Below are 26,055 nucleotides of genomic sequence, written 5' to 3'. Positions count from 1 at the left end.
TAATTTATGATTTCATTATCATCAATTATCACTTCTCCGTGAACTGCATTGGCTTCCAGTTGCCCTCCAGGTGAGATTCAAGGTGCTGGTGATGACCTATAGAGCCCTAAATGGCATGGGCCCAGATTATCTGGGGAGCACCTGCTGCCAGCGTCAATTTCCCATCGTCCTGTGCGCTCCCACAGGGAGGGCCTCCTCAGGGTACCGACGGTCAAGGATTGCTGGCGGGCGATCCCCAGGGGGAGGGCGTTCTGTGGGCGCGCCTGCCCTATTGAATCAACTGCCAACGTAACTCCGGACTGCCCCCGACCTTCGTTCATTTCGCCAGGACCTAAAAACCTGGCTCTTTGAGCTATCTGGTCTGGACTGAGGGGTTTAATGTTTTTAAATTGTGATTTTAATTTTTGCGGCTAGACTTAATTTAATTTTATTTTAATTTTATATTGTATTGTTTTTAAATTTTGCCTTGTAAACCGCCCCGATTCCTTTGGGAGTAGGGCGGTATATAAACCGAATTAATAAATAAATTAATAAATAAATTGAATAACCACAATGCCTTGGTCCCTGTAACAAACATTTCAGCTTAGGGTTCATCTTAATGTCACAATACGAAGATGCCCCACACACCCTTTGTTGATATCATGACTGTACAATGTCCTCTTCAAACTGCCCTGCATGTACTTGGCAAGCTGGTTTCCACTTACCTTTTCTTTGCCCCCTTCAAAAATATCATTTCCAGTTTCCCCAGTGCAACCTATCCTCTCCAGTTCTTCTGAAGCATATCATACCAAAGTCAAAGTAGGGATGGCGGCCTCCCCTGCTCCTCTTGGCCATCTAAAGCTGCTGTGGCAAGTACATCCATGCATCCATTCACCCTCCTGACCATTGCTTAGCAGGTTTATTTGCTTTCCAATAAACCAGAAAGACATGGGAGGGAGATGGGCACTCCTCCAAGGAAAAGTGTAAGCAGTGTTATCCCAAGACTGCAAGCTGCATTAGTGGAAAAATGTAGGTCGGGTTAGGGGTAGGACTGTATCTTGGGAGGATTGAGCCAGAACCAGTACCAAAAAGGGCTCCTATTGCATAGGAAGAGGAAAGGAAGAAAAGCAGGGAAGAAGTCTTCTGATCCTACAGGCTGATCACTCCACAGGACTGGAAAACGGACAACCTCCCCCCCTGCTTTCTTGTAATGGATGCCAGGAAACTAAGTGGGAAGAACAGAGCAAAAGGAGAAATATGTCTCTTCTCATAGTGGCTCCCAACCTTTTCTATACCCCGTACCCCTAAAACTCTCCTGATATATTACACCCCTTACAAAAGTTCGAAATAACGGCAACGAATTATGCATATACACTAATTTTGAAAACTCAAGATTTTGCACCCCCTGGAATATCATCTTGCACCCCCAGGGGGTGTGAGTACTCCTGGTTGGGAACCTGTCATAAGAGAAGCACCAGGAAATGACTCCTTTGATGCCAGACCTGTTGTGCGATGGAGTGATAATTCTGAGAGATGAAAAAATTTTCAGCAAAAGACACATAGTTCTTCTGCTACCAGTTACTAGTACAGTAGAAATCATTTTTAACTTCTCCTCACTTCATTTCTTGTGTAGGAGAACTCCATATTCTGCTTTGTTACCCAGTCAACATAGTGACTGGAACTCTTTAAATTGGGTCCCATAATGAACAGTTGAATTTTATGTTTCCATATGTAACTTGTGAATCAAGTCCGTGACCAAAAGAAGTAAACCACTGAAAGGCCAATCAGCAGTTGCAGTAAAATGATCAGCAGTTATGTCTCTCAAAATGTTGAATTTCTGATTATAAAATTACAGTGTGTTCAAAGAAAGTATAGGTTTTGTTCATACTGCAAAGCAGTATGAACCTTCCATGCTTTCACTACAATCAAAAATATGGGATACAATTCCAAAGAAAATACTTGCTTGTCCAAGATTTATCATACCATGTTTGTAGCTTTAATTGGGCAACTTAAGATACCGGTATAACTAAACTTGGGATTCTCTACATCCAAGTTGTAAAGTTAACTGTGTTGTGAAATAAAAACATGCACAGTTTGTATACCTGTAAGATATAAATTGATAGTATTATCTTTATCTTCAGATTTCTGTTCCAAAGCCAAAATAAGTAGGTGATGGGCATATAATTAGTTTTATTAAAGTGTGGAAAATCTAAAGCATTATTAAATGCAATTGTTTAAAAAACAACTGTAAAATTCTTGCCTTAATTTATTTCCATTCAAAAAGCAACCCTAATGTTTAAAAATTAATCACAATGAAGCACGTAGCAAGGATTATGCTGGATCAAACCAAAGGTACCCTCTAAGACAGGGGTGTCCAACTCAATTTCATTGAAGGCCGCATCAGCATTGCGGTTGCCCTCAAGGGGCCGGGTGGGTATGGCCAGGGTGGGCGTGGCCTACTGGGTGGGCGTGGCTAGAGTGCATATGGCCTACTGGGTGGGCATGGCCAGCTCTACATCGTTCGCATCAAGGGTGCCTATGGGGGCCTGGGCAGGAGTGGGACAGATTCTGAGGGTCTCTGGCAAAAGGAAAGTCTCTGGGCCAGGGCCAAGGCAGTGGGGGCCGTTCCCTCACTGTTTCCAGGATGGCTTCACGGGCCACATGAAACCACTTCGCGGGCCGGATCCGGCCCCCGGGCCTTGTGTTTGACATGTCTGCTCTAAGAAGTCAACAATTAGAATAGGAAGGCAACAAAATCATCCTTGCCCTAAATCCCAACTGATAATCAGTTGACAATCTGAATCTGACAGTCATTAATGGCCTTATTCTGCGCATATTTGTATATTAAAAGATGTTCAGGTTGATAATTCTTAATGTATCCAGTTTTACCATCCAAACAACTATTTCTTGCTGCTCAAAAGAAATGAGTACTACCACATGTATCTTCAAGTACAGTTATTTGCCAAGTTGACAGTTGAATGAATCATAGGTATGTTGAGGGAATCAGTTTACCTTTTTAGCTAACATCTGCTGGAAAACCAATCTCTGTATAAATACTAACAACTATAATCAATTTCATTTTAAAAAGTCTGCTCTCTTGGAAAAATATTATTATTTAATAGTTGTAGTCAGAAATAGATAGATCCTTGCAAAGGTTATAGTTAAAATAAGGCAACAGGAGAGGCTGGCAGTTAATAAAGCATAGTCAGATAATAAATACTAAGGATAATGAAATTAAAGCAGTGTTCATCCCTCTTGAAACATAGTTCCAACAGACTTCCCCAGTGGCCAGTCAACAATTACTGAGAAACATAGGAGAGTTACACAAAGCATAATGTTAGAGCTGTGTATTCTAAGTTGTACTGTAGAACTGCTTACAAAGAAATATTTGTGCAATACAAAGTGTCTTGCATGTACAATTCAGTCCAACGTTCTGACTCCAGAATGTCTCTGGTCATTCACAATAAAACAAGAGAAAGTAGAACACTTTTCCATACTGGAAGTTCCTGAGCCCCTTTTAGGTAAATAGTGTTTCTAACATGAGCACAATATTGCATTTTCTCAAATCCAATGGCCTTTATCATCTAGCCCAGGAGTAGGCAACCTTGGCTTTTTTATGACTTGTAGACTTAAAAGAGCCAAGGTTGCCTACCCAATAGCCACTCCACGTTCAAAGATATCTATCCTCACCTCCCTTGCTCAAATACTGTGGGAGTGCTTGAACAAACAGGCCAGTGACTCTTTCTGAAATCCATGAGGTCATCATTTCCTGTACTTTGACCCTGTTAACTAACAGGCTGCCCCTGGTACAACTTTGCGTCTAAATTTTCACCCTTATTTTGTTAGCTAGTACAAGAAAAGCTAGATACGCTAGGAAAGTTTTCTGTTCTGAACTTAACAAATGGTTGACATGAATAGACACTTAAATATTGCTCATAACACAGAACAGAAAGAAAAATAGAGCTGTTCCATTATCTCTGTTGAGGGACCTCTGCCATCTACTTCGTTCTCCTTAACAATCATGCATTCAGCTACTGTATATCCAACATTCTATCCCAGCTAGAGGTGGTAAGAATTGGAATTTAATTTTTCTGGTTCTCCCCTTTTATCTTACTCATTATGATTTCTGATTATGAGTTGAAAATTAGAGCTTAGAATTAGAATTACAAGATATTACTGCTATGTATAACATATCTGGAAGAAGATTGAAGTTGAAATAAGGTATATATTTCTATTGCCATTTCACAATTCTGGAAGATAACTAAAAAGGTAGAATCTTCCTTAAGTTAAACTCAGCTCCTGGAGGACTTCATCTATCCAGTGTGTTTTCTTGTTAATATAAGGAATTATTTGCCATTGTCATCTTCTTCTTCTGGGATTTTTATTTTAAACTTGCATTCTAGCTTGCAGTTGTGGAGTCATTGTGGGGAGTTGGGCAACTAATAAATTTAATAAGTAAATATTTCCTAGTGTTTTGCCATCCTACCGTGTTTCCCCAAAAGTAAGGCCTACACCAAAAATAAGCCCTAGCTGATTTTGGGGGGGTAGGCCTGTGAGAAACGTATATGTTGTAATTTTCCAAATCTGTTAAAGGAATAGGCATATAGAGGCACTTACATAGGAAAGGACATATAATAAGATGAAGAAATAGAGGGGAAATATATAGACTGACTTAAAGGATACTTTTAGAATAGTGCACACTATTGTAGAATAACATATAGCTTATGAATTCATTTTATATAAGGCTTATTCTTTATAAAAACTGCTTAGAGTTAGCATTTTAAAGTATAACTAAGAACCACAGTGCAGCCAAGTTTAACCGAAGCATGAACTCTGTTACACACATAGCTTCTAGATACAAAGCAAGCATTCTTATAGAAAAACAAGGGAAGACATAAATCTTTTATAATTGCAATTATCCAGCTTGGGTAACAGTTCACCTTGTAGATAAGGCTATACCCCAAGTTAGAAAAGGAAGTGAAGATAGAAACAAAAGGGCATTTGATCTAATAATTCGAGGATTTGGTAACTGTAATGGTTGCTAGGCAGTCGGAAAGTATGTGACCAGGTGGGCCTATCAACTGGACTCACTTTGGAAGGATGTGGCGTGATGTACGGGACACGGTATAAAAACCTATGCAAAAATTGCTTCAGGTGTGGACTCTGGGATTTGCCATTATCAAGAGTTCCACCGCTTTTGCAAAAGCTTTAATAACACTTGTTTTGTTTTCCAACATCCTTGGAGTTGAATTTTTTTATTCCTCACAGGCCCGATATAAGTCCTACCCCCAAAATAAGCCCTAGTTTTGGGGTGAGGCACACACCTAAAAATCAAGCTAGGGCGGTGGGGGGTGGAACTGCCCCATACACCCCGCATCCACTTACCTTGCAGCCAGGCCTCTGCTTAGGCCGTCTGGAAAGGCCTGACTGCAAAATGCAGGCCCAAATGCAGCTGGAGAACTTCAGCCCCCGAAGTGGACCCGCTGGGTGGGGCTGTCAGTGCCAAAGGTGAGGTAAGGCCTACCCCAAAAATAAGACCTGGTGCCTCTTTTGGAGGCAAAAAAATCGTAAGACCCAGTCTTATTTTTGGGGAAACATGGTAATAGTAAACCAATATGATCCTTTCCTTTCACTGAAGATCTCTTTAAGTCATACTTAACAAAGACTCATCCAGTCACCTTAATATTTGCAGGGAATCTCAATCACATATCTCAAACAAAAAATTGACACAAAAATCGCATAGAGTTTTTATTGGAAATTAAACGCAGAGACACCACCCTGTCAACAAAAGTGCGTATAGTCAAGGCTATGGTCTTCCCAATTGCAATGTATGGCAGTGAAAGTTGGACCATAAAAAAGGCTGAGCGCCAAAGAATTGAGGCCTTTGAACTATAGTGCTGGAGAAGACTCCTGTGAGTCCCTTGGACTGCAAGGCGATCAAACCGGTCAGTCCTAGAGGAGATCAACCCTGACTGCTCTTTAGAAGGCCAGATCCTGAAGCTAAAACTCAAATACTTTGGCCACCTAATGAGAAGGAAGGACTCACTGGAGAACAGCCTAATGCTGGGAAAGATTGAGGGCAATAGAAGAAGGGGACGACAGAGAATGAGGTGGCTGGATGGAGTCACTGAAGCAGTAGGCGTGAATGGACTCCAGAAGATGGTAGAGGACAGGAAGGCCTGGAGGAACATTGTCCATAGGGTCGCAATGGGTCGGACACGACTTCGCAGCTAACAATAACAAACACATACAGTAAAGTGGGCCAAATTTATGTTAGATTTTTTTAATTTTGTCTTTCTTATTTTATAAGTAGCTCAAGTCAGTGAACATCCATAATACTATTCCTATTTTCCCCACAACAACCCTGTGAAGTGAGGTGGGTTGAGAGAGCACGACTGGGCCAGTCACTCAACCAGCTTTCATCCCTAAGGCAGGACTAGAACTCAGAGTCTCCTGGTATCTGGCCTGATGCCTTAACCACTAGGCAAACCTGGTTCTACTAAGGTTTCCACAACCACAAAAAGTAAAATTGAAGCACCGAGAAAGGTAAACTTCTTGTAAACATTTAATGACAGTTGCACTCAGGGAGATACTGTAACCATCAAAACGGAAAATGACGTTCTGTATAAAAAGGTTATTAGAGACATGACCCTACCATACCGCAACTCACTGAGTAAACAGAGTGGGAACTCCGTCTGCTCGGGATCCCTAACACGAAGAGCTCGAATAGCAAAACAGGGAGCCTAAGGAAACCCGGCGCCGGTTCTGGGGGGGGGGGGGAAGGGGGGTTATCGGAGGGGGAAGGGTTGCGGGACCTCCAAGGCTCCCTCCCCCTTTCTTTCATGGAAAAAGAACCCTCTCTTCGTACCAGACGTAAATCGTCGCTGAGCCTGCACTCTATTAAGGAACCGCGGTTTTTTCAGTTCGCACAACACAATGAGCCACAAACTTAAGTAACCTTTAAGAGTGTTGCGCAAACCCGGACTCCGTTTGTTTGCGATCATGAAAAGCGAGATTCAACAGGACTGCTAACTCGGCAGAAATCAAAATAATTTGGACGAACCAAATTAAGATCGGGACAGAAAATCAACAGGGACTAGTCACTGCATTTTCTGCCTACCTAAAACAACAACCAGGAAGCTGAAGACGAGCCAACTTTCACCCTTTTAAAGTTCCCAGGTAAGTCGAGGCGACCCGTCTTCTCCCCCAGGTAGACAAACCCAGCCACAAAAGCTCTCGGCACCCGAAGAAAAAACCCAAAAGCGTTCCCGAACCTCCCGACGCAAAAGGCACCCGCCAATCGGCACCCGCCAATGCCGAAGGGAACTTTCTCTCACGGCTTATTTACAAGAGTGGGCGTGACCACAAGGGCAACGGCTCTCACTCACTCCCTCTAAGAAACCAACGATAAGCTAACAGGCGGGGCAGAACTGATCTGTTCAACTTCATGGCGATAGGTTGCGCTCAGGAAGAAAAGGGGCGGACCCGAAACAACCGGCCCATTTGCCAGTTGGTGAAGCCGGAGAGTTTGCTCGAGGAGAGTTGTCCTTAAATCGAGCCGAGCGTTGCGATTGGCCCAGGGCTAGGAGGGGGGCGTGTCTCGGCGACTACCGCGGCCTCCGCGGGTGTGGATGGCGGGTGAGGAAGAACTAGGGTGTCTGCATCTCTCGGCGGTAGTCTCGCGAGGCGGCGCAAGCGGGATTTGGCGGCGGCTGAGGCTGCTGCCTGCTTGCCTCCCTCCCACCCTCCTAACGAAGAACTGGTGGTGTTTGTGTGGAAGGGGGAGGAGGCGACGGCGGAAGAGAAGGAAGGAAAGCCAGAGAAGGCTGAGTCCCACCGACGTCGGGCAGAGGAGCAGACCCGAGGCCCTGTGCTAGGCTTGGGCCCGCCGCCGCCGCCGGCGGCTCAGCCACCATGGCCTCAGGAGATACCCTGTACATTGCCACAGACGGCTCGGAAATGCCCGCCGAGATCGTGGAACTGCACGAGATCGAGGTAGAGACCATCCCAGTGGAGACTATTGAGACCACTGTGGTGGGCGGCGAGGAGGACGAGGACGACGACGAGGAGGATGAGTGTTGCGAGGACTGCGGCCCTCATCACCCGCCCCACCGCCGTCACCACCACCACCACCACCATCACCACCACCCGCCCATGATCGCCTTGCAGCCGCTGGTCACCGACGGTGACCCGAGTGGCGGCGGAGTCGGGGCCGGCGGGGGCCAGCTCCACCTGCACCACCACCCGCACCATCAGGAGGTGATCTTAGTGCAGACTCGCGAGGAGGTGGTAGGAGGCGACGACTCGGACGGTTTGCGGGCCGATGACGGCTTCGAGGACCAGATTCTCATTCCAGTGCCGGCTCCGGCCGGCGAGGATGAGTACATCGAGCAAACTCTGGTCACCGTCGCGGCCGCGGGTAGTAAAGGCGGCTCGGGCGGAGGTTCTTCCTCTGGCGGTGGCCGAGTGAAGAAAGGCGGCGGGAGCGGCAAGAAGAGCAGTAAGAAGAGTTATTTGACGGGAGGCGGCGGCGGAGCCGAAGGGGGCGGCGGCGCCAGAAAATGGGAACAGAAGCAGGTGCAGATCAAGACCCTGGAGGGAGAGTTTTCAGTCACCATGTGGGCCTCGGGTAAGTAGAGCGGCTGGGACGAGTCCGGCACGTTGCGGCGGGGACTGGGGAAGGTCCGGGGAGCCCCGGACGGTGCCCGGCAGGCTTCTTCCTCCCGTTTTGTTTTGAAGGGAGGCCATGTTTGGATGTGTGTGATGGGCGCCGCCATGTTCATCTCGCCAGGGCAAGTATGGCGGCTTCCCCCGAAAAGATGGCGGGGTCTGCGCTGCTCTTGCCTGATTGCCCGGCTCCCTCCTGCGGGGGGGAAAAGGGAAAGAAAGATGGCGGCAGCCCCGCCAAGATGGCCGCTGGGAGAGGGAGAGGGGGGAGGGGACACAACGCGCGCGCCCGCCCGCCCTCCCTCGCTGACTGATTCCTAGACTAGGCCGCAATGGCGTAGTTTCTGCAGTAGGAGGAGGGAGGAGGAGGAGGAGGAGGGAGTTTGGGGGCGGGGCGGGCGCGCAGCGACCTCGGCGGCCCGTTCTTTCGCCTTTCCTGCTCCGCTTCTTTCTCGTTCCCTGGCGCTCTTCCTGCCGCCGGCGCTTCAGCCGCGCACAGACTTCGCCTCTCCGGCGGTTGCTCCCCCCCCCTTTCTTCTGTCTTCGCAACTGAGTCGGATTTGATTTTATTTAACCACTGCTTGTTCTCGACATCTCTTGGCGCCCCCTAAAGGTTTCATCCAGCTGTTCTCTTGCGAGCTTCACAATATAGTTCCTTCTTCTAAGTATTTTCAACGCGCCGGCTTTTTCTTACCTCAAGTCTTCCTTTGGACGCCCCCCCCCTAATGTCCTTTTCCTTTCCCATCGGCAGTCATGCCTTCGCGGCGGTTGCTTCGCAGATTCCTCCTCATTTCCTTTTCCTCCTGGCATCTTCCTTTCTCTGCCCTCCCACCTTCCTCAAACAAGAGGGATAGCAACTCTTTCTGGTGAGAATGAGAAGGAAAGTAAGGGGCCGAAGGCCACTGCACTCGTTCTGTGTTTTGGAAGGATGGGGTTATATTTTTAAAGCTCTTTGCACTTAACAGTGTTAGAACAGTGCCTGGTTTCACTGTTTGAACTCTTCACAAGAAATAAAAGTTTTTCTATACTGTTTACATGACGCGTGTACTTTGTCTTTAAGTAACTATGGACTTGAAAGTATCCTAAAATAGTTGTTTTTGTTAATATTTGCCATTATCGACCTTGGGAGAAAAGAGGCAAATCATCTACCTCTGTAGATTTCGGTTTTAGTTTTTTGACTTGAGAGCTATAGTACATGTTTTCACGTATGCCACAGCACGAATATAGGATTAATAGTTCCAGTCCTAGACCCACCCAAAATGGTCTTAAAAGCTCTTTGCTATCATATATAAACAGATGGATAGAGTTGTTGTATGAGAGTTGCAGGTTTTTAGAACTTAAATGACTTTCTGTAAAAATGCTTTTTAAATGCATAAAACTACAGGTGACATTTTAAAAAATAGTTATTGTGATTCTCAGCTGGGTATAAAAGGCATTGAATTCTCACGCAGTTAGCAGAAACACAAAACAGAAAAGCATGCAGCTTATTTAGTGTAGGAAATCTTTTCTGAGCACACTGCCTGCTGGGTTGATTAGAACATCATTATGTTTTAAGTATTTTTTTAAATCAATATTTGTTGAATGAACTTAAAATTTAATATTTTTGTTTCAGACATTATAGTTTCAAAAGTCAAATGTAATGATTGATATATTGATATAATCCCTAGAATAGAATAGCTAATATAATAGTAAAGGGGAGAAAACCTTCCTTTTTTCAATTTGGATTTTTGAAGAGGCCTATGTCCTTATTAAATTCTATAAAGTAAACTCTTTTTGTGTTTACATTAGAAATATATGCCATCCAGGGGCCAAAAACCTTTGTGGCTCACATTCCCATTATGCTCTAGTTTTGTGTTGCTTAAAAACTAGTAATAGTTTCCATCTAAAGCTAAGTGAAATTGCTTACTTGAGAGCGAAAACTGATAATTTACATTATTTGCCCATGAAAATACATGTCTGTTTTGTTTGCCTATTTTATTATTTGTTTGCTTGGCTATCCATTTCAGCAAATGACACTGGGTGGTGAATCTTAAAATAAATTAAAAACTTAAGTAAAAAAAATGCACAGCAACTACTATTGCTGTTTTTTAGCACAGCCATGAGATAGGGCCCTTTACACCTTCAGTGCCCCAGGCTCAGGCACAGAACCTGGTCTTTAGTCCTTTGCAGGGTCAGAGTCATTCTAGTCTTTGGAGGGAGAATGTTCCATAAAGCAAAGGGTCTACAGTAGAAAAGGCACGTCTCCTGGGCCCTACCAGTTACCAACTGGGTCTGGAGCATATCCATCCTGCCCAAGTGGATGGTTATAAGTTTTAAGCCACGGGTGTCAAACGTCATTGGGAAGCCACACCCACCCCATTGCTGGCAATGGCAAAAAAGCTCTGATACGTTGTGTGACATCACGTGATGTCGCGAGTTTGACATGTCTGTTTTAAGCCATGAAGGGCTTTAAAGATAATAAGCAGCACCCTGAATTGCATTTAGAAACACACTGGCAACCAAAGCAGTACAAAGTGTTGTTATATGTGCTTAATAATTGATATCATTTACTACTACCTGCCCCGCTGCATTCTGCACCAGTTGAAGCTTCCACACTTATCAAATTCTGATGTCAATTAGTTGTTTGATCTGTTTCTCTAAACTGCTCCTTTTTGCAGTTATATATTACAGACCATTAGGTTAGCAGCTTACTTAACAATAGTGGCATGATTGAATACTTAATGCTTTTATAATGGTGGCTTTAAAATAATTGTGCTCATTTCAGGAACATTGAAACAAATTTTACTAGTACATAAATATTTTTTGATGTACCAAAATCTTGCTATTGAGTATATACAGGAATTTTGCTCAGTATTTTCTACTTGACCATGCTTTTATCTTAATATTGTGACTTAGTTGGGAATTCATGCTCCTATTTTAAGATTACCAGGCTCTGAATAGGAGCTCTATACAGCTGTTAGAAGTAGGGCAGATTGCTCTGGTTCACCTCTTGATGTTCTGGGCCTTCCAAAATTTGCTGGTTTTGTATGTTAACACTAAGTTATAATTTTAAAATGATCATTTGTTGAATATGCTGTAGTAAGTCAATATACACATAGTCCTCACTAAATGACCACAATTGGGACTGGAAACTCCATTGCTGAACAACATGTCATTAAGTGGAAGATGGTCACATCCAGTTTATGATTCAAGTTCTGCCGTGGCCATTAAGTGAATCACCCGTAATCATTAAATGTAATGTCATGCAACCACAGCTTGTGATTTCTGCTGGCTTCCTGATTGTGCTTGTTGGAAGTCAGCTTTGAAGGTTGCAAATGGTGATCATGTGATTGCGGGATGTTGCAATTATAGGTTCAAGGACTAGTCATAAAACTACTTTTTTCAGTTCTATTATAAGTTTGAATTGTCACTAAATAGGGCAGGCATTAACTGAGGACTAGCTGTTTCAGATGAATACATAATGGTCATACACCAGCATAGACTAAGTACATATTTTGTATATGTAAAAGATCTATTTGTCACACTAATTTAAGTACATATAAATGTGTTATAGGCTTGGCATTATATATTACATCATATTATAGTCTTCTCATTGTGTAGGGAGATTCATAAGTAGGAATCAACTTTGAATCTGAAGATTGTGGAAAGCTTCACAGATAATTGAACCTGTTTAGGATTTTGTTGGATTTTGCTAGAATTTATGCAATAAATGTTACAGTTTTTGGATACCCAAATAGTCAAATCAGTTATAATGTATGAATCTGTTAGATGCCATAATGATTTTCTGACTTTCCATGTGTATATTTCATAGACTTCAGGCTTTATTATTTGGATTGCCAAATATATTCCAACATTGTGGGTAATTAGTTAGACTTTCTGTACCATTGCATTTATGTTACCTTGTGGCACTGAAGGTCCTAAAGCCAAATTTCTCCACTCCAATCATGCATTTAGAACAATACATAGATTTGTCATGAAAAAAATGATTTATTTGTTAAATTTATCTGCCACCCATCTTGCCATGGAACTACCTGGGTGGATCTTGTGAGATTAACATCTGATTGTTGTTTAACCAGCTAACCGCTTTAGTAGAAATAGGACTGTTATAACATACTTTAAAAATACCCATGATGTTCTGATTAGTGAATTACTTAACTGGGGTCAAATGTTCCTGAAAATTAAGCGGAAATAAAAGTCACTTGAAAACTGCATGAAAAAGAGTGGCTAGCAATGTAGTTGTCATTTGCAGAGTGGTATAAAGGAGAAGGCTACAAATTCAATCTTAGGTCCTGTATTTTTTCATTATATTAATGACATTGATGAAGAGGGAAGGAAATATTGCTAGAAGTATACATGAAACAATAGGTGTGATAGTAAAATTTAACATTTTTAATGAATGGCTTAAAATGACTATTTTAATTATTTTGTAAGTTGTGCCCCATACTTTTAGAAAGTATTCAGAAAACCTAAACAAATTCAGGAAAAGGTAATGAGGATTATCGGGGAACTAAAATTTAAGTCTTTGAAGAGAGATATTGAAGTAGCTGAAAAGGCTTAGCTTTGTGAAAAGACTGAGAATATGATACCCCTCTTCACATACTTCAGGGGATCTCATACAGAGGAAAGCCTGGACCTGTTCTTTTATCGTTACAGAGAATAGAACATAGAATAATGGATTTAAGTTACAAGAAGGCAGATAGATTTTAATAAAGGGGTGGGGTTTTTTGAAGAAATTTTCCTAAAAGCAAGAATAGTTTAATAGTTGAGGAGATTGGTTTCCATTTATTGGATATATTCTAGCAGAAGTATGATAGCCATCTGCCAGAAATTATTTCATTTGAATTCTTGTATTTGGTATGGTTGGACTTCCATGCCTGAATTGATTTTGTAAATTCTTCCGTAATCACAGACCATCAAACTATGTTGCTTTGTTCAAAATATAATAGTGTATCCACAGATATGCCTCTTCATTAGTTGCCTGCAAAATAAAGCGAAGCACAACATACAGGAAATCTGTATGCCACCATCTACCCGTTAGAATTTTACTTCACAACTTCCACATAGCATAAAGTTAAACTTAACATCTTTCTTCCAATTTAAATATGTACTTACTTGCTGTGGATTCTCTATTTGCTGTTATATCTCCCTATCTCTATTCCTCCCCTGATCTTCTCATTGCAGTGCAGGAATAATCCTTGACTAGTGGGTTTGATATGTCCTATTAGACCAGATTCTCCAACATGTGGTGTCAAATATGATTAATGCCTGCAGTTCTGCCTCAGACCTCCAGTTTTCTTTGACAATGCCCACACTTTCAAGTTCCAACTAAAATATGTAGAGATGTAGGGTTTTGTGATTGGTAGAAGCTTTAGCACACATTCTCCAAGTCTAGGAACTGTTCATAAAAGAAAGTTGGCTTATGTTCTCTCTTTGTGGTCAAAGTTCAGACCTACACAGAAGGATGCAATCTTTGGCAATGACCATCAATGACTTGCCACATTGGCCTCATTTCTCAAGGACTGTGAACTGTGATTTCCCACTGAGGCACTGATTATCTTCCCTGGGTCAGAACAAGGGAAAGGATGTGTGTGAATGGTAGGGATCCCTGAGTAGTCTGATGAGAACAGCTGAGGGAGGGGTAACTGGATATCTTGATGGCACTAAGAGCTAGGACTGTAGTTGCCTCAGGGGACTCAAGCCTTCCCTCCTTGGGATGCAGGATAGGAGGAGACCTCTGGCCTTGGACAGGGTTGGATTGGGCAATGTTTCACAAGACTGGGTAGGTCAGAATATTATGGTAGAAATGGTCATGGGAAGATATAGCAAGAAATGGAGAGAGTGAGCCATTCTCAGGAAACATGAGCTCAAGAGGCGGTCCTTGGCTTACATTGCTGAGCAATGCAGTTAAGCAAATCATGCTGTGCTCCAGTTGCTCCTGTTTCTTCTTGGGGAAGCTCTGCTCATGGTTAGTTATTCCCCAGTAATTTCCTGGGTGGACTGTTGTAATGCATTCTACATAGGGCTACCCTTGAAGTATAACTGGAAGCTTCAGGTGGCAGAGAATGCAATGGTGCAGGTAGTTAAGTGTGCCCCTAGAATGGCGCATGTTGTACCTCTGCTCTGCAAGCTGTATTGATTGCCAGTTTCTGGATCCAATTTAAGTGGATTTAAAACGCTAAATGGTAGTAGGCAAGGTAATTTGAGAGACTGCCTCTTCCCGATACATCTATCCATCCCATTAGATCCAGCAGAAGAGATATGTTGTGGGTCCCATCCACTAAGGAGTTAACATCTGACAGGAGCCAGGTGATGCGCCTTCTCTACTGTGGCATCGGCCCTGTGGAATATCATCCCCTCCCCAGGTGAGATTGGCCCTTTCTTTGCCATCCTTCCAGAAATTTCCCAAAACGTGGCTGTATCAACAAGCCTGGGTCTTAAAGGAATAGTGATATGCTGAGGTGGCTTCACTGTTTGTAATATCCAGTGCTCTCATGTAGCCTTTTTAAATAATTACTTCACTGTTTGTAATGGTGTTATGTTTTAATGTTATGATTTTATTATATACTGCCCAGAGTCGTATTCTATTAGGTGGGCAGCCATCTAAATATTTATAAATAAATACATTATATGAACTATTCTGACACATTTACATTAGTATGGGTTCTGTATCTCTGTTAATTGGGTTATAAATTTGCCTAGAGGGCAGAACTGAACTGGGAACAAAGTCTAGTTTCTTCATCCATATTGAAATAAAGGAAATGATTTATTTGCACAAACATAATAGAGGGAAAACAGATATTTAAAATTAGTTTTCCTAAATGAATGTATCCTGACTAATTCAAAACCAAAGTGAATAACAAAATCCTAATGGCACAAATCAAAGCTAGAAATGAAAGCAATAATTTGTTCTTTGTTGAATTCTACACTGTGTTCCATTAAAATCTTCATCCCATTCTACTGCAAATTATTTTTCTTTTTGAACTATGGGCGGCATAGTAGAATTGAATTCATGACAAATTTATAAAGGTATCGATCTGCTGCTTGATCTTTCAAGGTAGTGAACAGGGAGTCATTGTTTTGTGTTATCTATTTACAAAGACACATCATGCACGCATTAAATTTTGTAATTTGGTTATCCTAGCATGTCTATTAAAAATAATATATAAATTTGGAATTATTTGGTCTTCATTAAGCTACTTCAGTCCTCATTGAAACAAAGATTGAAATGTTTTACCTGATCTAGCAGTATAATATAAATTTCTGAGAATTTATTGGTGGAAACTACTCTTTAAATATGTTTATTAGAAAAGAATAAACAATAAACTTGCAGTTTTGATAGCTAAAATAAAAGGAAGAGAAATTGCCAGTGAAATTTCGCTCAAATATATTTTTAAAAGGTGCTGCAATAGATGTTAAGTTGACCTAATTATAGTATGTGTGTGTTGTTTTATTCATATCTTGCCTAATTTTTGAAGTTAAGGGGGAAAATGCTTTATAAAAGGCATTAAAGCCATTAATAGTCCTACTATTATTGAATTAAGATAAATAGCAGAGATTTTAATATACAGATTATTGTGATAGCTTACAAAAAGCTTTTCTGCAAAGAATGTCTCCCTTTAGTTACAGTGCATTTGGAAGAATTAATTATATGTCAAATGTTAAATGTAATAATTCATAATGCATGTTTTTTTAGAAATTAGTTTCTAAGAATGATCAATATACTTATTACATATGATTTTTTTATACTTATTAAGTGTAAATTCTGCATTTTTGCCTAAAAAAATAACTGAATTAGTTTCTTAGTACAAATGTCTAAGAAACATTTTCCATACTATTAGTGTTGTCCTTCGTGGATGTTAAATCAAAATTCAGTTTTCTCTAATCATTGCAGATGACAAAAAAGACATTGACCATGAGACTGTGGTGGAAGAACAGATCATCGGCGAGAACTCCCCTCCTGACTACTCTGAATACATGACGGGAAAGAAGCTACCACCTGGAGGAATACCCGGGATTGACCTTTCTGATCCTAAACAATTGGCTGAATTTGCAAGGTTGGTATTATAATAAAAGTCCTAGATTTCACAAATAATTATTCCTATTTCTGGCAATATGTGATTTTTCTGTTCTCAATTAAAATCACTGAATTGGATCAATGCAGAGAGATAATTTCAATGCAGGGATAATAATCACCTTGATATTCATAGAAGGTTCAGAATAGTTCACAGATGTTAAAAATTAATATTTGCTGACTGGATTTTAAAAGAGTAGCTGACACTATTTGCCTTTCAAAAATAAATTGGAACCATACCTACTTTCAAAAATACTGATGTTTTATAGATGACTGTAGCCCAAGAATGAGTTGGTTGGTACAAATTAGTATGTATGCTTCAACCTTCTGTGTCATGGTTCTTTTTCTCACTCTTATTTTCTCCTGAAATTATCAGTTCACAATCCTGAGATTACCATGAGCTCTACATTTGGTAGAAATCTTGTTGGCTAGTTATAGTCTGTATTAACTAGTGGCTAAAGAGACTAATCAAGCCTTTCCTAATCTCAAATCCCTTTCTCTTAAAAAAAATTCACTGGCCAGAACTCAAATATACTACTACATTGAACCTGTACTAAAAATTTTGTAATTTTGTTTCTGGGGAAAATTATAATGGACTGTTTGGCCTTGTTCACATTACTGAAGAGAATGTATATTTTTATACAGTTCCAATCTGCTCATTGGGATGCACCTGAAGAGTTTGCTGCAATTATTGCAATGTAATTTCACAGTATAACAGCTTGGGTTTAAACCTCTTCAAGCTGCCCCATTCTCTAGATTGCACTTCTGGTTGGATGGACACTTTGTTGTTGGTCTTTGAAAGATCTCAAATTCTCAGGCTTTTAATTATTTCCTGCAATATATCTGATTTTAATGTCCACCAAGAGATGTTGGTGGTTTGTATTAAAACCAGCACAACAAATTAGAAAGTGCTGCCTAGTTTTTCACTTGCTATGTAATCCTTTCTACAGCTAATTCTATGTTAGTCCTGCTGTCCTCAAATCATATATTGTCCCTCTGGGTATACTTCTGAGTTTTTAACTGAACCAAACTTGGCAGTTTTTCCCCTCTCTCATAGAATCTGAATTGTAAATTGTTAAATTCCTTAATTAAAGCGGTTAAAGGCAGTTTATCAAGAAGCAATAGCAAGATAATATAGTGATTTATATCAGAAGATACTTCTGATAACTTATTTGCTATTCAATAATCAATACTTGTTTTTTGTATATATTCTTGTAAGAATGAAGCCAAGAAAAATCAAAGAAGATGATGCACCAAGAACGATAGCATGTCCTCATAAAGTGAGTGAAGCAATTTTGAGCAATTTATTTCTGTAAGAATCTTTTTAATATAGGAGTCTCATAAATGTTTTGCTTATGTTCTGGGGCTTTTTGCCAATATTTTGCAATGTAGTTTAAATTTCTATGTCACATTACAGTCATGGTGAACACACCATAATGTTTGGGGTGACATGCCTCCAACACTCAACAGCTGTTTTCAAAAGCATGCTCCATTCTGTCAACCTCTCCCCCCAAATGAGTATATTTTACTTGCATTTCATTTTTGTAGTTATTTAATGTTTCTTTGTATAATACATAGCACCATACATGATTTGACTGTATTTTTTTGAATATGTAAAGAATTGAGGCACTGACACCAACAGAGTTGTGTAAGGCATTTTCTAAATTTTTGAAAGCCGAACCCAAAAGGGTTTGCCATCACTGCTGTAGTATATAGTAAATTCTGATTCCTGTTTTCAAGAAAGAACAGATTGTTCCTAGCAATCTCCCTCCATACAGAATTAAGTCATATAGGCAGAGGTATACCAAAAATCAAGACATATTTTGGTTCAGTATAATTGTAAGTTTAGTCAATGTATACAGATTAAGATGATGATAGTTCTGGTATTTGGGCTTGCCTCGACAACTAAATAATTTACTTGTGTTGTTTTGAAGGGCTGCACAAAGATGTTCAGGGATAATTCGGCTATGAGGAAGCATCTACACACTCATGGGCCTCGGGTACACGTCTGTGCAGAATGTGGAAAGGCCTTTGTTGAGAGCTCAAAGCTAAAGAGGCACCAATTAGTTCATACTGGAGAAAAACCCTTTCAGGTAACTTTCAAATATTCTAGATGAGACAGTCATTTATGACATTGTCATGAGAATCTAGTTAGTTTCTCTGTGATATATATTCTGTTTTTGTGCGATAGATAATATCAGTTGACGTACTGGAAGGAATTTGTGCAGAGGCTAAATTGGGTATTTAGTAGATAATTGGAGAAATATTAAAAGTGTATTTTAGTATGTTCTGGCTCCTGACCATTTCTCCTAGTAAAATAATGCTTTCTTAAAAATTAATATTGAAATACAAAGAAGCTACTTGAACAACATTGATTTATGTACATAGATGATGTTACCTGGATGATTATATTTAGATACAGAAATGCTCGTGATAATCTTTATTGGTAATTTACTGTTAGTATTTTGTTTCAAATGGTTTAAAATATATCAAATTCCAGTTAATGTTTTCTAAACATTAATTCCTCCATTTATGTAGGCCACCACCCATGTAGGCTGGGATAGTAATTAGGATGAGGCTGATAAGTTTTTATTAGTATTGCCTACTTTAGGTTACAAAAAGAAGGAAATTCTCAATACTTTCTGAATATTTTAACAAATGGAAGTAGAACATCTTCAGAATCTTTTAGAACATCAGACTCTAGAAATGTATATATGTTTTGACTTTGATGAAATATATCTGAAAAGGGTTTTAGGTAAATCTCTTGGGAGTAAGTTCTACAAAGGTAAAAAATCTTATAATCTCTCTGCAAAGAGGATATACATGTATTTCTTTGCTCTTCAACAGCACAAGTGAACATTTCCAATTGCATGAAACTCACTTATGAATAACAGAGACCCAATTTGGAATTGTACAGAATAGAACCCTTATTTCATGGAAATCTAATATTGCAAGTGAAAATCTGTAAATAAGTTGCTAATGTCTTGTGTTTTCTTTTCACCAGTGCACATTTGAAGGCTGTGGCAAACGCTTTTCACTGGACTTCAATTTACGCACACATGTGCGAATTCATACTGGAGACAGGCCCTATGTGTGCCCTTTTGATGGCTGTAATAAGAAGTTTGCTCAGTCAACTAATCTGAAATCTCACATCTTAACACATGCTAAGGCCAAAAACAACCAGTGAAACTGCAAGAAGAAAGCTCTTGAACTCAAAACATCTTTTACCTTACAGGAGAATGGTTGAAAATAAATAACTTCCCCCTTTGTATATTGTTTCTAGGAAAGAATTTAAAAAAAGAAAAGAAAAATGAACTTTACACGCCTAAGGGACTTGTTTTTGATAAAGTAGCAAAATAAACTTTAAGGCAGCATTGCTCCAATGCTCCATTTTGCTCTGTAATTTGGTTTCAAGAGCATGGTGTTTTTGTAAAGTGTGATCCTACCTGGAAGAGACAGACAATTCATGGACTTGCATCAAAGACAGTTCTTTCTACAAACAGTGCTAAAATTGGACTTTTCACATTGTTATAAATATGAAGCTCACCTGTTGCTTACAATTTTTTAATTTTGTATTTTCAAAGTGTGCATATTGTACACTTTTTGGGGATATGCTTAGTAATGCTATGTGTGATTTTTTTCTGGAGGTTGATAACTTTGCTTGCAGTAGATTTTCTTTAAAAGAATGGGCAGTTACATGCATACTTCAAAAGTATTTTCCTGTAAAGATTAAAAAAAGTTATATAGGTTTTGTTTGCTATCTTAAATTTTTTTGGTTGTATTCTTTGATGTTAACACATTTTTGTATAATTGTATCGTATAGCTGTAATGAAATCATGTAGTAACAAATATTAGATGTGATTTAATAGTGTTAATCAACTTAAACCCATTTTAGTCTCTCTTTTTTTTGGGAAAAATACTGCCAGATGCTGATGTTCCGTGTACTTTCTCTTTGCCTGTTCAGTTAAGGAAAGTGGTGCTCAGTTGTAGAATGTATTGTACAGGCACTGACCTTTTAACAACACCTGATATGTACATCCCATGTAATAGAGTGGGCAACAATAAAACAGTGGTCCTGAAGAATATGGCAGAAAATTATCTGTAAGCACAGCCTATTTTCTTCTGTTGTCCAAAACAAATTATAGTTCTTTAACCTCCCAGAAATTAGAAGATAAATAAAACTCAAGTTACCTTTACTTGTTTTTGCATTCAATTAGATTTTTTTTATTTTAAAAAATGTAACTCTACTTGTCTTCTGCATAGCATTCCATTAAATCAGTATGGGGTTCTGGTTTATCCCGATAATAATGGATTTTCCTGAAGTAAAATTTCAAGTTTTATTGGATTTCTTCCAGGATTATGTAGGCAAACATTTGCTGTGGGATTTCCCATTCCTCTTTACTACAGGCTCTCCATCTTCAAGAACAGATCTGATGATTGCAGGAGAAAAAGAGATTATGTTTTCAACAGATCATTCTTTCTTAGCAGATATTATGGAATATACCCATATTCCCTGCAATCAGTGAACGGTGGGACAGGGTAATTCATGGAATACTGTTGCTTCATTTTGACAAGGTAAGGTGGTATTAGTTGAATCCTTTGTATGGTATGATGCACTGGGCATATGAATTCTAACATAATATCAATGTAATTGAGAGATACCAGTTGAAAGCTGATACTTAGCATTAGAATACTTCAGATTGAATTACAATAGAATAGCTGTTCTATGCAGGGGCATGTCTATTGTTAAAAACACTAAATTTATAACCAGCCAACCACATTTCTGGGTTAAGGAAATAATACGTTCTTCACATTAAAAAACTTGTTTTATATAATTTTTCATTGTCTTCCTTTTGTCCTTAAGTCTGGCAACATTACTGCTTTCATAGTGGAAAGGATGTGGTCTTATGCTCTCCTGGTCACTCACACACGTAACTGTGGTTTAGTGAGCTTATTAATATTCCTCAGCAATTCCCTCCACCAAAACCCCAGAACTGTCCCAATTAAGTCTGGCCACAAGCAGTCCAATGCTAGTCCACAGACCAATGGTCAAAGAGTCCACAAGGCACTTGAAAGATTCTCAATCACAATAAAGCCACCAGGCAAACTTAAATCCACAACACAAAAGTATTTACAAGGCAAGAAAAGTCCAGTGTTTCCAAGGCACGATCCAAGTCAAGGCACAAGGTCAATCCAAAGCGAGGCAGGAATACAATGACCAGAAAACACACAGCTAGGAAACAAACACGTCCCCAGAATTGCCTCCATCTGTCTCCTGTGCTAAATAGCTTCCAGTGCAGCCTATTAAGAAGGAAAAGGCTTTCTCCTTGTGAGTAATCTGGCTGAAGTTCTTTGCTCCTGCCTTTTCTCCGACCTATGTGTTCTTGGATCAGGTGCAGAAGGTAGTTCCTCTTCCTCATCACTGACTGGCTGCAACTGCATGCTTACCCACCTGGAGCCTCAGAACAGTTCTGCTGCAGCTGCACCTCAGCCAAATCACTCATAGACGGCTGCTTGGAGCCATCAATCAACACTGCTCGTAATATGGTAGGAACTGGTTCATTCTCCCCCGAGCTGACATCTAGAGAGGTATCTGGGGAAGCTTGGGGGGGGAGTCATCACAGGTATTCTAGATGGACATCTGTCCTAATTAATACTGTCACCCCCTAATTTTAAAATTTGCATTTCCCGTAGGGCAGGGGTCCCCAACCCCCAGGCCACAGCCCACTACTGGGCCTTAAGCCATTTGGAACCATGGAAGTGGTGGGAGGTTGTGAAACTTTGCTGTATGTTATAATTGAACGTTAATTTTACTGAAAAGTGGATTCTGAATTTAATAAAACTGTTCTTAAGGAAGATTAGGAAGTAGAAAGTAACTATTTTATGTTTTGGTATACTCTAGTAATTCTTGAACAGATCTGTTTTGTGGGTGGGTGGGTGTTGTACAGGATTCTGAGAATTTCCTAAATGTTTTTATCACCAAAGATGAAGATAATTATGGGAGCTTATTAACTTCTAGCTAGAAGGCAGAACTTAAGATGATACCTTATCCCATAAAGCATGCATGTCAAACTCGTGACGTCGCGTGACGTATCGTGACTTTTTCCCCATTGCCGGCAATGGGGAGGGCACGGTTTTGTCGTGATGCATCCGGCCCGCGGGCCGGCAGTTTGACATGCCTGCCATAAAGGAATGCCCTCTGTACATTCTTTGTAGAAGAAGCAGTGACTTTCCCTGTGAGCCAGATGCTCTGAAACAATTCCTGGGAGCTGATTGGCATACCAACGAAAGACCACAGCCAAGTGGGTTTCATGACTGAGTTGGAGAAGCCCCCAGAAGATGGATAAAGTCCATTTGGCCAATGGGAAAGTAAGGGTAGTCAAATATATGTTTGATTCCAGAACAAGAGAAGAATACCTTAGAGGAGGTGAGCAAATAGCAACAACCAAGACACTGATTTTCTAGCACAGGAAGACTAATTCTCCCTACTAGAGTCAAGAAAGCATACTAAGAATAATGAGGCAGCTGGGAAGCTGAGGTCAGTTATGGAAGTGTTGCTTCCAGAGCTACTGGGCAAAACAATAGGAAGCCACATGACAGATGTTCTCTTCACTCCTTCCTCTCAATATATGAAGTAATCAGTGATGCCAGAAGTGCTGCAGATTAGTGATTAGGACAAATAAAGCAATATCACCCAGCTTCCCTTTCCCCAACGGGCAAATCCACTGGATTAATACACCAAACCAGAATGGATATGAAAGAAGGACACCCCTGAGGAAACCAAGGTGTGTAAGCTGGCCTTGTGAAACTCAAGGCCTTGATGGCTCTTACATCCAGAAGGCCAAATTTTAAGGAATTGATATGACTACTGTAGATGAGAATTACAACACTGGACTTCTACAATGGGGCACACTCCTGTTTCAAGACCATAGCATATCTATAAGATCCCACTGGTACATATAGGTGTTATTGTAGGAGAAGGAGTGGCAGAACTTGGGGCGGAGTTCAAAGAGGATGAGCCTAGGGTCCCTACAAGTGAACTAAGTCCAACCTCCCTTGAATTTTGTTGGCCCTTATCCTCAGGCAAGTGTTAATCCTTAGGTGAGAAGATTTCCATACATAGCCTTAATTAGCAATAAATCAGTTTAATTGGACCTTCATGTGTAGACTTGATCTTTTGCTCTTGACAGTTATGAGAAGTTGTTCAATCCTTGCATAAGTTGTTAGTCCCAGCCTACCTTATATTCAGCTGATTTGAAGTCAAATAATTTAGATGCCAACCTGATAAGATGGAGTGCCTGTTACCAAAATACAGCAGAGGACAGGATCCCATTCCGAGTCAAATGCTGATGACCAACCAAGCAGAGCAGAAACCAATACAAGTAAGCTTAAAGATACTGTCAGACCAGGTGAGGAGGTAAAACAAATTCTATCTAAAGCAGCAGATCTAGGTCAAAAGATTTTCAAAGGGAGTCCAAACATCAAGTGATGCAGAGAGAAACAGTTCCTGTATCCGTGAAATCAATAAAGGGGGCAATGATCACACTGGACTGGCTAGGTTGCCTGTGCCTTTCTTAGCGAAAAAAGATTTTTTCACAAGGACCCTGGACCTATTTGTGATATTAGACCACAAAAAGATGCAGCTGCAAGCTGACATCAGGATTAATTTGATATTACTATAGAAAAAAAACTTTTTCTATGCCCCCTGTTCTCCAACACAGATGGGACACAAGAATCAAGGGTTGTTCTGATTGCTGTATTCTGACTCATTGGCTCATTACCCAAGTGGAAATAAGACAACACCTTTAGTATTTGATCTGTCTCAAGATCTAACTTCTGATCTACAATTCCAACAAACCTGGAAATTGAATGAATTAATCATACTGAGCTTGCAGAGTTGGCAGAGATTTCCTGACTCCAAAGCAACATCCACAATTAAGATCAGTTGACCTGGCACACTTTCAAATGATAATACTAATATTGAAATGCTACAGGCAGTGCTTTTTTTGTAAAAGAAAAAAGTGCCGGAACTCACACACGTCATACAACCCGCCTTGCTTACCCTACAAAGTTCCATCCAAAAAAGGTGCCGGAACTCCGTTCTGAGCGTTCTATGACAAAAAAAGCCCTGGCTACAGGTATTCGACAGGTAGGTCTAAAGGGATCTGGTAACAAACCTAGAAAGTAACTGCTTTTGACTACATTGTGGGAGATGGAGATTAATTTTAAGATTTGAGAGTGTCACACTTCTTTAGTCCCAGTGACTCCTGTCACTGCTCATCTCTTTCATCTATTAAAAAAAGAAAGTCCAATTGACTTTCTTGGAAGGCAACCTGTTTGGTAGTAATGTTGGCTAGAAGGTTTGGGGCATAGGGACTCATTCTACTATAAGAGACTTATGTGTGTTCCACCAGGCAAGAAGGTTCTAGATCTTTTCATGTCCTTGGTTATTTTACAAATTCCACTTGGGAGAGAATATGCTTCCTAACTCTGGGTCGGGAATTCTACCCCACCTAGTGAATGCACTTAGGTTAAACTAAATGGGTTCAGAACTATCAGAATAGCGCAACTTACCTTGGGTGACAAAGGGTCAATAATTTTTAATCTTACAATGCAGGAATCAGGGAATACAAATGTTCCAATTCACAATTAGATATATTGCACCAAGCAAGAGGCAGCACTCTTCCTGCTTTACACCGCGATTCTTAAGGGAGATAGTTATGTCAATGACTTTTTAACTGTAGGAATAACTTGTAAGGTGGTTTCCAGGGCAGAACCATATACTTTATAAAACATAAAAATCTGTATCCTCTGACATGGGTTTTCATTGTGTGGACTGTAAAGTGTGACACTGACCTCTCCTGGGAATACTGGCTTTTGTATGTCCCTTTCGTATTATCTCTTTGTTTTTAAAGCCTCATTCAAATCTTTTAACTATCTAATGAGAAAATTTTGTTTAAAGTTTTGTTTATGTTTGTTTATTGCATATCTTTTTCTGTAACATTGTCTTTTGGGAACAGATTGTCATTATACGTTGCTTGACCTGTTATATCTTCAATATTGGAAACAAGTTTTTCTTTCCCGTGAAATTTATTCTTTATTATTCTTTAAAATTAATTTCAAAGTCTTAGTATTCAAAATCCAATATTACATTTTTTAATTCATTTAAAACTTTCTGTAGCCAAAATCCTATCTTGTTTTTTGCTGCTTATTTCAAGTGGCTGGAGCAAGTATGGCTAATTCCCTTGGCTTCTGGTTTTCCCATCCTCTGGAGACTGCTGCTTTGCAATCTCCTCATGAGAAACAACCATATGGTTGGATGATCTCGTATCTTCTCT

The 26,055-nt window shown here is 40.2% G+C and overlaps 1 protein-coding gene across 2 annotated transcripts; it reads left to right on the top strand.

Moving 5' to 3' along the window:
• Positions 1–7,628: 7,628 nt before the first annotated feature.
• YY1 (YY1 transcription factor) lies at positions 7,629–20,913 on the top strand. Of its 2 annotated transcripts, none has more exons than XM_081341296.1 (5): positions 7,629–8,608; positions 16,550–16,700; positions 17,937–17,997; positions 18,652–18,810; positions 19,722–20,913. In XM_081341296.1, the coding sequence occupies exons 1-5, from the start codon at positions 7,894–7,896 to the stop codon at positions 19,902–19,904; spliced, it is 1,269 nt and encodes a 422-aa protein (XP_081197422.1). In that variant the 5' UTR covers positions 7,629–7,893; the 3' UTR covers positions 19,905–20,913. The 2 variants fall into 2 exon arrangements, with proteins under 2 accessions (XP_081197422.1, XP_081197421.1); XM_081341295.1 differs by having other exon boundaries at positions 16,538–16,700.
• Positions 20,914–26,055: the final 5,142 nt, after the last annotated feature.

Source organism: Vipera berus (genome assembly GCF_964194415.1).
Source record: "Vipera berus genome assembly, chromosome: 1".
NCBI lineage: Eukaryota > Metazoa > Chordata > Lepidosauria > Squamata > Viperidae > Vipera > Vipera berus.
This window is presented reverse-complemented; position numbering and strand designations above follow the sequence as displayed.